The sequence below is a fragment of the Pseudophryne corroboree genome, chromosome 9 (genome assembly GCF_028390025.1).
Source record: "Pseudophryne corroboree isolate aPseCor3 chromosome 9, aPseCor3.hap2, whole genome shotgun sequence".
Classification (NCBI taxonomy): domain Eukaryota; kingdom Metazoa; phylum Chordata; class Amphibia; order Anura; family Myobatrachidae; genus Pseudophryne; species Pseudophryne corroboree.
Window position 1 is genome coordinate 24,635,024 of NC_086452.1, and position 14,756 is coordinate 24,649,779.

Sequence of the window (14,756 nt, forward strand, 5' to 3'; positions counted from 1 at the left end):
AGTGTCTGGGGAATTTCATTTTTAATTATGTGGAGAGAATAAACAGAAGCAACTGAAAGTACAATGTGAATAATTGATATTATATGAATACCAAAACACTGCAGGTAGGAATTATTAACGGGATCATTCGCAGGAAATTGAGTGACCCAGGGGACGTTACCTCCAGATAACCCCGTGGTTTATCTACACACTCCGTATTATCTCACTTTAACTCAGATGTTTGATCTTTTTACGGTTTACTGTAGCAAAATGAAAATTAAATTAATTTTTTTTTAATTAGAAAATATGATCATCCGTTAAAAAAATCCAGCAGACACACAAATGTGCCAACAACGTGATACAAAGTGCATTGTGTAATTGCAACAGTCTTGTACTTCAAAGGCAGTTGTGCATGTCATATAATATGAAAGAATGGAACCATTATAAGTAACGGAGCTCATGTGAAGACCACTAGCAGGTAGACTAATATCCCAGATATAAATTGAGCCACTAGACCCAATTCATAATTAGGGGGAGATATATCAAACCTTGGAGAAAGATAAAATGGAGTAGTTGCTTGAACCAATTAGGGGCCCATTTATCAACAAGTGATAAAACTTGTTGTGAATGTAAAACTTGTTGCATATGATTGATAAATGGTTCTCCAGCCAATCAGCTCCTAACTGTTATCCACTTCATTGGAAAGTTCTACCACTGGGCTTACACAACGAGCAATGTCTACGTAATGAGGCCAGGCCATTTTGGTTCTGCTTTAGCTGATATTAGATCAAACAGGAGATCCCTCAGCTTCTGAGACTCATGATCATCTTAGCTGGATATTCCTGGGAAGATCTGTGTTCTAAAGCTAATTAATGAGCTACTGTAAGTCTGATTGGTTCTGATAATGTCGATTTTATCTTAAAACATAAAGCTATACCTTTAAACACACCTTTACCATGGAGCCGCTGCGGCCACTAGACTTAATATTCACTCTACGTACCTTTTACGCTATTTACGTAATGAGTCCGTACAAACGCCGCGCTGAAGGTACAAAGTACCCGCAGCGCGTACACACCCAATTGATAACGCTTTTAAACCTTATAAAGATAATCAATACAATAATGAATAGACTTTAAACCTTATGCAACAATGCAGTGTGATGCTATTACAGTTTAAACCTTATGCAGCAATGCAGTGCAATGATATTACACTTTAAACCTTATGCAGCAATGCAGTGCAATGATATAACACTCTAAACCTTATGCAGCAATGCAGTGCAATGATATAACACTCTAAACCTTATGCAGCAATGCAGTGCAATGATATAACACTCTAAACCTTAGCGGGGCAATGAGGACACGACACCAATTGTGATTACCCGCTGGGTTCCGACACCACAGTGGATTATTTCTGAAAGGGGGTTTAACAATACAATTTATGCACTACAATACAACAGAGTAAATGGCTACAGTCAATGTACATACGTGAGTAGATTCGCTTGCGCAACCCGGCCCGGTCCTCCGCAATCAGGTAGATAGCGTTGTGAGTCTTGTGTGTCCAAGCCTGCTGCAGGCTCTCTTTATTCACTTCATCCAAAACATAACACAATGGATACTGTAATCTCTTTGTCCATTGGACACACGGATGGTCATTTACAGTACAGGAGAGGTCATAGGTCTGTTTGAATAGGTGGGCGATGTCTATTTTCACTACTCTTGTGGGTGGTCTCCTCTGGATTCCCGCTGCATACATAATGTACAGTAAATACAGTTTATATCTATATTCTGCTCCTGCACATAACTATCCACAAGAACATGCGATCTTCCTCAAACCAACACCGGAATGTTTCCCTTAAAATACCCTACAGCTGGATACCAAACATCACCTTGTAACCTTGTTCTGTCCCCTCCTATCCTGTAAAGGTGAATCCCTTTGTTCTGTTACCATTTAAACAGCTATAATTTTCTGATGTGGTGCAAGGAGACTATGTGTACACTGTGCAATATTTGGATTAAATATGTAATGTGTTCTGATGGCCCTCCACGCGTTCACAAACTCTGCCGTAAATACCCACACCACGCGCAGGACCGCGGGAGCTACCGTACGCAAATTGCGGATATGTGCACGCACGGCAGAACAAGTACACGCGCGGAGGCCATCTGTATGTAATTTGTACGTGATGTGTGTACTGCAATATTTTTCGACTTTGACAGTTCTCTCCCAAGCGATGGTATCCTGAAACAGGGTTATCTGTGAGGATAGTTCTAAGTCTCTGGATAGGCTCTGGTGATAAAGGACTAAAGGAGAGATGTTAGCATGGAGAGAGATAAAGGGGAGAAGTTGCCCAAAGTAAGCCAATCAGCATCTGTTAGGTCAAAAACTGCTAGCTAAATGACAGTTGTAGGCTGATGGGTGCTTTAGGCAACGTGTACAATGTATCTCTCTCCAAAACATGATACATCTCCCTGCATCTACCTAAATCAGCAGACAAAATGCCCCACTGGATGTGTTCCTCACAGACTGGTACCATCAATAGTTTTAAGGATGATCATTAATCTCTGCGAGGCCAGCATCTAATGTCCTGCTCTGCCCACCGTACATTGCTTTATTCCTGAGAGTGACTGGTGACCCAGTCCCATAGTGCTTCAGGTCTTTGAAAGAATGCACCAAGCCTTGATGTGACATTATAATGCCTTTAAATGCAGTGATAGTGGTTGTATACAATGCAGCAAGGTAGCAGTGTGGACAGTACCTACAGACTAGTAGACTAGCAGCCACATCAAACCATAGCAGCTATTTATCCATAAATTTGATGGGTTTATAGATTTTTTCCGGGATATTTTAATCTCTGGAAATGTACCTGGTTGTCGGTATTTATGTGCACTATATAATATATGTTACTTTGTGTATATATTATATTTGAAGGCATCAACATTAAATGTTCTTTATTGACAAAATTGAAACCAGGCCCAAGTGTCATACATTTTATACATCAATAATCATCTGTCCATTATTGCTTCATGAAGAAAAAATATATAATTTTGGACTCCTGTCATGTAATAATTCAGTGACACATAAAAATTAGGAACTGCTGGTCTACCAGGCTGATATATTGAAGTCACTATAAAATCTGGTCCAATGCCTTGAGGTCCACATCAAATCTGTGTCACATCCAATCTGGTCCAATTTCCTGAAGACCACATCCAGTTTGGTCCAAACTTCAATATCCACATTCAGTCCGGTCCAATGTCTTGAGGTCCTCATCCAGTCTTGTACAAACTTCTGAGGTCCACATCCAGTTTGGTCCTACTGTATGTCTTGATGTTCACATTGAGTTTGTTCCATTGTCTTTAGGTCCACATCCAGTCTGGGCCAAAGGGGGTCATTCCAAGTTGATCGCTCGCTAGCAGTTTTTAGCAGTCGTGCAAACGCATTGTCCCCGTCCACCGGGGAGTGTATTTTCGCTTTGCAGAAGTGCGAACGCTTGTGCAGCAGAGCGCCTGCAAAATCGTTTTGTGCAAAACAAGACCAGCCCTGTAGTTACTCTTCGTGTGCATTGATTCTAATGACGGAGAGACGGCTTTTGACGTCACACACCCGCCCACCCACGCCTGCATTTTTCTAAGCACTCCCTGAAAATGGTCAGTTGACACCCAGAAACGCCCACTTCATGTCAATCTTCCTGCGTTCGGCCGTGCGACTGGAATGTTCGTTACACTCTGTGCAAACCCACAATGGTCATTGTACCCGTACGACATGCCTGCGCATTGCGGTGCATACCCATGCACAGAAATGCAGATTTTTAGCCTGATCGCTGCGCTGAGACCAACGGCAGCTGGCAATCAACTCAGAATGACCCCCAATGTCTTGAGGTCCACATCCAGTCTGGTTAAATCTTCTGAGGCTCGCATGCAGTCTAGTTCAATCTTTTGAGGTTTGCATGCAGTTTGGTCCTATGTCTTGATGTTCACATCCAATCTGGTCCATTGTCTTGAGGTCCACAGCCAGTCTGGTCCAGTGTCTTGAGGACCACATCCAGTTTGGTTCTATGTCTCGAGGTCCACATCCAGTCTGGGCCAAAGTCTTAAGTTCCACATCCAGTCTGGTCTAAAACATTAATGACCACATCTAGTCTGGTCTAATGTTTGAAGTCCACATTCAGTCTGGTCCCATGTGCTGGTGTCTACCAGACCCAGACTACACTATGCATTCTTGTCTTCTACTAACTGCACTTTTACAATATAACAGCTCCACACTCCTGGATATGACTATCTACAGTGGGTTATAAAAGCCCCTCGAAAGGGAATGTAGACAGACACTACTGCATAGTCTGACTTGCACGTTGATGCTCTGGAACATGTTATGCATTTCCCACAATGCGGTTATAAACATTACTGTAAGTGTTGGAGAGTAAACTGCAAAGACAACGCGTCTGCGAGTGTGCAAATAAGATCTCATTATTTCTAATGCAGAGGTTCTCAAATGCGGTCCTCAAGGCACTCCAATAGTCCAGGTTTTAAGTTTATCCATGCTTGGCCAAAGGTGACTTAATAAGCACCACAATCAATTTGATTTACCATCTGTCCTGTGAAATAGATATGCCTAAAACGTGGACCGTTGGGGTGCCTTGAGGACCTCGTTTGAGAACCTATGGTCTAATGCATTTTATTGGGAGGGTCTGTTGTTAAAGGTTAGCCGGCATAACACTAAATCATTTTAAAACCTACACCGACCTTGATTACAAATAGATGTCGGGTCACAGTGAGTAATCATTTGTATCCCTTCTGCCAATAACACCCCTTGTATAACTGGTGTCAGTCTCCTGAAGTGCATGAGAATACAGATAGATGCCACTTACAATAAAGGCAGTGTAGTTACTTAACTCTAGTAATGTGGATCCTGCACTGGGAGAACGCTGAGTACTTGGGGACCATATGGAATTGCTGAAGGCTAATTTAAGGACACACATGTTGTCATATGAAACCATCTGGGTGATATCATCAGTGATATCGCAGGGACCTCGGCATGTATTGCACTAAATTAGACATGTCAGATAGTATCTTACCTTACATCTTATTGTCGAATCTGATCACAATCTGATCGGAATGATCAGATACAAATTGGGGGCTGGTGAAAAAGCTAATGACCGCTATCGGTCCAAGTTGTCAATATCTGACTTCACCAGTTAAATACGATGGAGCTCGGCTGTGTTTGACTCTGAGGGCCAGATAGCAGGATCTGTCCACCTCGGCGCCATACACAACTGGGTCATTTGGGCAAAGCCTGGCTCCGAAGCATTTGAGCCAAGAGGCTGGATCTCCCACAATATGAGCACCATAATCTAGCAATTTCCAAAAAGCCAAGTACCTGTAAGTAACGCTTCTCAGGAATATGTGTGCATCTGTCCACTCACCTCTGAGACCAGCCGGCGTAAGCTCTAGAATTTAAAGCGTACTCCAACTCAAAGCGGGTACGTAAAGCTGCTACGTGGCTACGACCAGGGTTCCCGCGGGCAATCAGGCAGTCTGAGGAGGCGGACGGTGAAAGAGAGCCGCTGCTGTTACTGGAGGCTGGAGACATCAGCTGCAACAATAAGATGAGAGACATTATTCGGAGAGTCTGATCTACTGGTGGGATAAATTAGAGACTATGAAATGATGTGCAAGGATCACCTCCTCGGCGGCGCTGTTATTGAACAGCTGAGCCACCGGGAGGGGGGGAGACTACTACGCTCCTGGGTGTGGGGCATCCGCTGCACCGCTGGACGGACCGGTAGCGTGCGTGCATGTGTCTGTGTACGTCTGTGTGTGATGTGTGTAGCATGGGTGTAATATATGTGTGTGTGTGTATGTGTGTGTGTAAGGGGGGCTCAGGCCAGAATCTGTCATCTACTGTAGTGAGGGCCCCCACAACTTCATTGCCCTGGTCCCCCACCAGGCTTAATCCAGCCATGACTGTGGTGCATGTGCTGTAATCGCAATGGTTATGCGCCAAGGCGCCGCTGTGATCTCACTCGCAGTCAGGGGCATTTTAAAAGAGGAGGGGACCCACGTGCATTCTCCGTCGCAGGCCCCCTTCTCTCCGGCAGCAGTAGACTCTGGCATAATGCCGGAGTCTACTGCACATGCGCAGGTCTCCGGGAACATGGCCCTCGCGCCTCGTTTCCGGGGACACCTCCAGTGCGCATGCGCAAATCACTCGGAAATGGCCACAGCAGGGCCTCCGTCGCGGGACTCCGGAGGGGTAAGTATATTCCATGGGTGCAGTGGGTGCACTGCACCCATTATAGAAACGCCAATGCTCGCAGTGAGGATTTAATGGAGAAGTGATTGACAGGAAGTGATCATTTGGGGGTGTTATTCCTGAAGACAGTGCCCGGTGCCGGGGTCTTTTGATATACTGTGCATGCGCCCTATTTTCATTCCAGAGGGAGAGGGTGACAGACATCTGCACAAAACCCCCCTTCCAAGTCTTAATCACCCCTACTGACAACAATATATATTTTTACTGACACGCACATTTTACTTATTTCTATACTGTCAGTAAAACTAATGATGTTTCGGTGACCACGCTTAAAAAACGAAGGAACTCTAAAAGAATTGGACATTGAAGGACAAATATGTAAAAAAAAAAGTTATAGAAATCCAGAGCTAAGCAATAAACAAAGGGGGTATTAAATAGATTAAGCGGACACAAAGAAATAAAACAATTTCTTTAAGCAGATTTATTTCAGCACTCAGAACAGATGACCGTTCGCAGCCTCGGGGCGTACAGCTGATCTCCTGTCTCAGACAAAATAATGATCACAGCGGTGACGCAGAATTATTACCCCACGATCAACGACCGAAATAAATAAACAGATGATTCAGCCAAATTGGATCTAAAATCTATGCAGGAGGGGCGGGAGCCGAAACCGGTGAGGAATGTGAAATGTAATTTTCAGCTCACCTAACCTGACCGTGAGCCAGCTATGTGTTCCCTAATTTAGCATCGTCGCGCTCACTGTCCCCCATGCTTCATGATAGAGTGCGCCATTCATTACGGCTCACCTGTGCGCGCCGGGGACCGTGTGCAACCAACGTTATAAAATGCGGGCTGCTGCAGTAATGTATCTGGGTGCTTCTGGCTATCCCCTGCCAAACATTCCTTTCCCCCAGTCTTATTCGGTCAGCGACAGCAGGAGAATAATGCACCGAATGGAACATTGGATATTCTTCTTGTAAATGTGTCATTAAAATCAGCGAGAAATATTTTTTTCTTCCTCAAACCTTTTAGTCTTCAGTAATTTAGTTCTCTACTTAGAAAGTCATTTTTACTTGTGTTCTTTGCTGCCCTTACAGGAACTACTTTATAGGTGAGATTACCACTCTTCAACTTTCCTGCTTATAATTCACCCCTCCCGTTCGCTGTATGAGAATGCTTCCTAAATATTTCCTTCAGTGGAAGCAGGTGCAGTCGTGCCCTATCCGATTTTTAAACAACTGTGGTGCCAACTTGCAGGGGGTCATTCCGAGTTCACACTGACATGCGGGGGGTCGCCCAGCAAAGGGCTAGTCCGCCCCGCAAGGCTGTTTCTAGCCAATTTGTCTCCCAGTGCGAGATTTAAAAATGCGCCCCCCCATGACATAAAAAAATGTGCCCCCCCCCCCCCCACACACCTAGATAAAAAAAAAAACTTGCGCGTGCACCCGACAAGGGGACGTGGCCTCATCTAAATGGGTGTGGCCTCGTCTGAAAAGACTACCTCACAATCCAGTTTTTGACCCTGCTCCAACAGATCACGACCACCACAGTAAAAAAAAATTCTACCATATTAAGCCCCACACAGTAATGCCCCCTGCACCATATTATGCCACACACCGCAATGCCCTTGATACATTAAATCCCCACACTACGGCAGGCAAGAGTCCCCATTTCACACATTACGGCAGGTGTCCCCATTTTACACATTGAGAGAGAGAGAGAGAATACTTACAGAGGCGATTACCGCTCTTCGGCCCACCTCACCAGTCGCTCCTCGCGCCGGCCTTTCCCTCTTCCTAACTTGGATCCCCCTCTGTACTCCGCTCGGGGGGGGGGGGGGGGGGGGGGGGAGTTTTGCGGAGTGACGGGGTTGCGTCGTGACGTAACGACGCAAACGCGTCATTCCGTGAAACTCCGCCCCCAGAGCGGGTTACTCGGGGAGAAATAGGAGGGGGAAGCAGGGAGCCACAGTTAGTGCCGCAGCAGGCGCCCAGTGCGGTTGCACTGCTCGCCTGCCCCAAGAAACGGCCCTGCCGCCCCGCATGTCAGTGCCGGCCCCCCCGCAGAAGTGCAAAGGCATCGCACAGCGGCGATGCCTTTGCACTTCAAGAGTAGCTCCCGGCCAGCGCAGCTTTAGCGTGCTGGCCGGGAGCTACTCATCGCTCCCCGGCCCGCAGCGGCTGCGTGTGATGTCACGCAGCCGCTGCGGCCTGCCCCCCGTTTGGTCCGGCCACGCCTGCGTTGGCCGGACCACACCCAAGAAACGGCGGCCAAATGCCGCCGTTTCACCCCCTCCCACCCATCGACCGCCTCTGCCTGTCAGTCAGGCAGAGGCAATCGTACCGGTGCGAAAGGCGGCCATGCGCTGGTGCACTGCGGCGCCGGCGCATGCCCAGTTCTGACCCGATCGCTACGCTGCGAAAAACTGCAGAATGACCCCCGTAGTGTCTTAAGTTAAGATACATTTCAATTAATGTGCATTTCAGTCAATGTGCATATTATTTAATATAACGTCATAAGCTATATTCAGCATAAGAAGAAAATAAACACTCCAGAAGCAGGGCTGAATTTAGGGGTCAGTCCGGATGCCTCTGGACCACCAAAGCAGTACCAACCTCACCCTACTACCAACCCCTGGACCACAATTTGCTGCCCATTGTCTTACTCCCATCATTTGCTAAATAAAATATATAAAAGTTGTAGCGACGAAAAAAATAAGAATCAACTGGCCCTTATCAGCCAGGTGTGCCGACCCCCAGCAAGTGCAGCCCCTAGGCACGTGCCTAGTGGGAAATCCGCTACTGTCCAGAAGGGTACTGGCATTTTAAATTGGCATTATAAAGATAACAGAACTTCTCCCCCTTTCAGCCTCCAGCTGCTCATCCCTCTCCTTAGCATGTAAGCTCTCACGGGCAGGGCCCTCCTTCCTCATGTTTGACTTTAGCACTATCCTTAAGACTAATTTGAATTTGCCGGGGGGGTATCCAATTAGCCTAGATAAACGGCAGTTTTCGGGGATTATGCTTTGTGTGCTTTAGGCACACAAAGCATAATCCCAGATAACCAGCCCTCTGCTCTGCGATAACGCATGGATAAGGGAACTCTTTTTCTCTCCAAGCTTTGATACATCTCCCCCTATATCCCATTAATTGATGCTCCTTCGATGCCGAGCACGCCATGGCAGGTGTGAGTGGGATAGAGAAAGCTTTGGAGACATTGGGGGTCATTCCGAGTTGATCGCTCGCTAGGTAGTTTTAGCAGCCGTGTAAACGTTATGCAGCCACCCACTGCGGAGTGTATTTTAGCTTAGCAGAAGTGCGAACGCTTGTGCAACTGAGTTCTGCAAAAACAGTTTGTGCAGTTTCAGAGCAGCTCTGAACCTACTCAGCGCTTGCGATCACTTCAGCCTATTCGTGTCCGGGTTTGACGTCATACACCCGCCCAGCGAACGCCTGCGTTTTTTCAGACACGCCTTCGTTTTTGCAAACACTCCCTGAAAACGGTCAGTTGACACCCAGAAACGTCCCCTTCCTGTCAATCTTCTTGCGGCCGGCAGTGCGAAGGAAAACTTTGCTACAACCTGTGCACAACCACAACGGGCTTTGTACCCGTACGACGCGTGTGCGCATTGCGGCCCATACGCATGCGCAGAAATGCAGTTTTTTTTCACCTGATCGCTGCGCTGCGAAAATTGACAGTGAGCGATCAACTCGGAATGACCCCCATGGTACGGCACTGATGTGATGCAGCCACAACTCTTGCAGTGGGTCATCATATGTGCCTGAGGAAGGTCTTTAGTCTTCACCGATGTTGGGTGGTATGCCGTGCCGCCAATTACTTCTTAGTTCTTATGGGTTCTATTATAAATTTAGAGCCACACCTAGACCTTTGGAGGCTAATAGGTGAGTGTAGCCATTTCTGAATTAAACTGACCGCCGCATCTCCGAGCATTAAGCCCCAGACAGTGCACTCAATGCAGATTTTTCCTCGCAACCCCCAGGAGTTGCAAGGAAAAATCTGCGATAAATGCACCCTCTGGGACTTAACGTGTGGGGTAACCCATAGCTTCCACGCGTGTTACCCAAAGGATAATTGTGCAGAGATATTAACTATAAATTTAACAGCAATGGGTGTTACCCCCAGAGCTTTTCCTGCGCAGTATATTTCACTCCAAAAAGCGGAATGTGGTACAAAGGGGGTAATTCAGATCTGATCGCTGCTGTGCAGATCTGAACTGCGCAAGTGTATGCACCGCACGCCGCCAGCGCGTCGCACGCCAGCAACAGGCATCGGTGCCTAGCGACGGGATGGTGGGAAAAATCCGAATGCACGGGCGTTCGCAAGGAGATCGACAGGAAGAGGCCGATCGTGGGTGGCAACTGACTGTTTTCCAGGAGTGTCAGGAAAAACGCAGGTGCGACCAAGCGTTTTCAGGGAGGGTGTCTGACGTCAGCTACGGCCCCGATCAGCAGGATTCCATCACAGCGGCTGAGTAAGTTCTGGGCTGCGCAAAGACTGCACAAACTGATTTTTGTGCAACTCTGCAAAAGAAGCGATTGCACATCTGCACAGCGCTTTTCCCCTCCCCCTGTAGGCGGTGACTATCTGATCGCAGGGCAGCAAAAAACGCAGCCCAGCGATCAGATCTGAATTAGGCCCAAAGTGAGCTACTGTACGTATGTCCAAATGATTGGCAGCCGGGAGGTACAAAGGGTCTTCCGCCTCGGAACCTAGATTAGAGAGTAAATCCCGACAACTAGAACAGCAGTGGGTTTAGTGTGGCAGTGGCTTGTCGGATCATCATCATAGTCTATGTATGAGGCGCCACAAGTTCCACAACGCTGCAACTACTAGATAGTGGGTGACAGACCTAGAGTCCTAATTTGTCATTAAAATTGGAGGAGATGGTCAGGTATCCGATGATTGCTGGGTGCCCCTCGGCCTAACACGTTGCACAGGGTGGATTTTTTCCGTACAGAGCAGAAGAAGATACACTACTTATTTTGTTATGGCTACAGAAGTAAAATAAAACTATGCTATAAGCACAATCCAGACACTACGCACTATATAAAATCAACAAGTCTAACGTAACGGGGACGCCTGGCACTTAATAGTCATAACAATTCTTAATAACCCTTCCGCTGCTCCGGCGTCCTGTGACTGCGCGGTGATGTATGTAGCCTCAGACTGCATTTATCACAGAGCACAGACACAGAAACGCACAATGTGCGAGAGGCAAACACTCACCTGAATTTATTTATCGCCGATGACACTCTGCTGGTTACAGCCGGGTCTGCTGTCATCTTCATTATGTTTCACATATATAATCTTTTATAAGGCCGGTAGCGCAGGATGGTGCTTGTTACCGAAAACGTCAATTTATGTTTAAAAGATTGCGAAAACAAAAACAGCCGACGCGCATCTCATTAAGCAATATCTGCCATTCTATGTATTTCCTGTTCTGTAAGGAATCATTACTGGGGAGCATTAAGGGTCACATACTGATGCAAATTGTTCCCGAGTTTGCAACATTTACCATTTTCTGATTTAATTGGGATGATCCCAGTAGTCCCTATTAGGCCCAGGCCATACCAGAAGGGGCAGCTAGGGGGGAAATTTCCCCAGGACTCTGACTGGCAGGGCCTCAACATTTTCTGACTAAGATGTCTATTTATCACCATCTGCATCTGATGATGCGGATGACGGGTCTGAAACTCAACCAAACTCACACTGCGATAATTGAGTACATCGCATGCAGGGGCAGAGCTTGCGGTCAAGCTCTGTCCCTTTGATGACTCTCCGCAGCATCATCGTTGTATTTTTCACATTAAATACCCTGATGGCCTGCTGCGCATGTGCCGCCACCCATCGCAACCGCCGCCGCTGGGTCCCCCATCCCGTTGCGACTACCCCAGCGCCGGATAGAGCCCCCCCCCCCCCCCCCCACCCGATTCATACATACCAGTCCCAGGACATGTACTGTAATGTATCTGCTGTTCCTAAAAAGTGACCTCACCGCACGTCACTGCAGGAGCCGGTGACCGCTGCTCCGGTGAGCGCTGCTGGGTGCCGGGTCCTTCTTCTGCACTGTGACCCGCGGTGCTGTAAAGTGAGCTGCTGTTTTGCAGCATCACTTTACTGCACCGGGGTCACATTGCAGCATATGGGGGAGCCAGTGCCCACCAGCGCTCAGCGGAGCAGCGGACACCGGCTCCTGGGGCTGGAAAGTATGTTTTGCTGTTTTTTTGTTTTTTTACATTGTGATCACTAGAGCCAGGGGCAGGGATAGCTGGGCAAAGGGCGTACATCGCAGTGCTGCCTGTGACTTCGCCAGCCTGCGCTGGCGCTAATATCACAGGGCACATTGCGGTGGTTTTTTTTATTTTTTCTTAGTAAATTCGGCCACATTGCATTTCCCATTATAAGTATGGGGGGAATGCGATGTAAGTTACTAAAAAAATGACAATTAAAGGGTTTGGCGCAGTTTTTCATGAAAACTGCTCCAAGTGCCCTTTAATACATTGGAGTGATACTAAAATAATGTGAAAAGGGTGTGAAAACAGAAAACCCCCTTTTTCACATTATATTAGTAAAAATAATGTTAATAGACCCCTTATTATTTTCGTGTTCCGAATTTTGTTTTTAAATGTATTTATCCATTTGCTTATTTGGCAATTTCCAAGTAATAAAAGTTCAACCTTAGGCCCCCATTCAGCTTCAGTTGCAGTTTTGCTATTTTACCAAACTGCAACTGGCTGCGATGGCATGCTAGGGGCCGGCCAGCACAGGAGAAGGCCGTCCCGCATCTAAATACCTGGCAGCGATGGCATGCTAAGGGCCGGCCAGCACAGGAGAAGGCCGCCCCGCATCCAAATACCTGGCTGCGATGGCATGCTGGGGGCAATCCAGCACAGGAGAAGGCCGCCCCGCATCCAAATACCTGGCAGCGATGCGATTACAAGTCACAATTGAGATCGCATCGCTGATTTGTGGCTGCGAAGGCAGGTGCAGGGCGTCCGTTTTTTGGGTCGCAGCGGGCGCATGTGATGTCACTCGGCTGCCCCGAACCCACCCCGATTTCCAGCACCGCGCCCGCCAAATGCCGTGTCACCACCCCGCAAACGCCTGTGCCTGTAAATCAGGCAGGGACATCCACATAACTGAAATGCAGCATACTGTACAGAGCATACCGAAACACTGCAATGTCTCGTTTGTCTATAGGGGGTCATTCCAAGTTGATTGCTCGCTAGCAACTTTTTGCAGACCAGCGATCAGGTTAAAAAAACTAGGCAAAACTGCACCTGCGCATGCACCGCAATGCGCAGGCGCGTCGTACGGGTACAAAGTGGATCGGTGCTGGGCAATGGATTTAACAAAGAATCCATTCGCACAGCCGATCGCAAGGAGATTGACAGGAAGAGGGCGTTTGTGGGTGTCAACTGACCGTTTTCTGGGAGTGTTTGGAAAAACGCAGGCGTGTCCAAGCGTTTGCAGGGCGGGTGTCTGACGTCAATTCCGGGACCAAAAAGACTGAAGTGATCGCAGCGGCTGAGTAAGTCCAGAGCTACATTTTTGTACCGCTCGGCTACACATGCGTTCTCACACTTGCAAAGCAAAAATACACTCCCCTAAAGGCGGCGACTATCTGATCGCAGCACAGCAAAAAATAGCTAGCGAGCGATCAACTCGGAATGAGGGCCATAGTCATGATCTGTTGTTGCATCCACACTGGCCTTTATAATGTGCAGTATATCATAGGCCACTATAAGAGACATTCATACATCAAAGAGCCGCTGTGCTGTTTAATGGCCTCATTTATCAAGAATCACATTTGCAATGCAATCAGAACGCTGTATTAGCGCCCAGAATCACATTGCAGGATGCGATTCTTACGGCAGGATGTATCATTGCACACCCGCAGGGACAGGGGCTCTGAAAAAGCAGCTCGTCCCTGCAGTGTGCTCAGTGGGGAGCCGGGGCTTCTGCCCATGCACGGTCATACTTATGGATTACCTCAATATTGCACAGGCACTCCTCCAGCTTACACACCACCTCCGAGAACTCCGGCCGCCCCTGTAAAGATACAACTCGGATTAATGGCGACACTTCTTATTTATTGCACAGTCTTAATTTACTAACGGAAGCCACTGAATCCCACAGCAACATTACCCAAGAATCATTTACGGCCTGATTCTGCGTCACACACAGAAGCGCAAGCAGCGGCATCTATTGGCGTTCACCCGAGTTAATGCAAATGCCGATACAGACTCCTCCCCTTGTGTGCACCCCTGAGTCGCAGTGCAAGGACTGACACGCCCACTTTGTGTGCCCGTGCACACTGTAATACTGATTGGTGCAGCCTTATAAGCCACCATCATTCGCACCACTGAAACTTGTACCAGCGGCCTCCAATACCTGCGGCTGTGCATCTGGGAACGCAGCCACTTACACAGACACGCCCACAACACATAACACGCCCACTGACGGAACATATTTGCATGCACTACTAGCCACCTGCCAATCCCTGCCCGGGA

General features: G+C 47.6%; 1 protein-coding gene across 4 annotated transcripts in view; it reads right to left on the minus strand.

The window, feature by feature from the left end:
• Positions 1–14,756, minus strand: part of TNNI3K (TNNI3 interacting kinase) — a 308,028-nt gene that overhangs the window by 47,678 nt on the left and 245,594 nt on the right. For 3 of the 4 annotated variants that reach the window (XM_063939083.1, XM_063939084.1, XM_063939081.1), the window contains 2 exons: positions 14,236–14,295; positions 5,393–5,562 (listed from right to left, as the gene is read on the minus strand). In XM_063939083.1, the coding sequence (XP_063795153.1) occupies positions 5,393–5,562; positions 14,236–14,295 (230 nt within the window). The remainder of the gene's footprint in view (positions 1–5,392; positions 5,563–14,235; positions 14,296–14,756) is intronic. The other variant, XM_063939082.1, reaches the window with a different exon arrangement.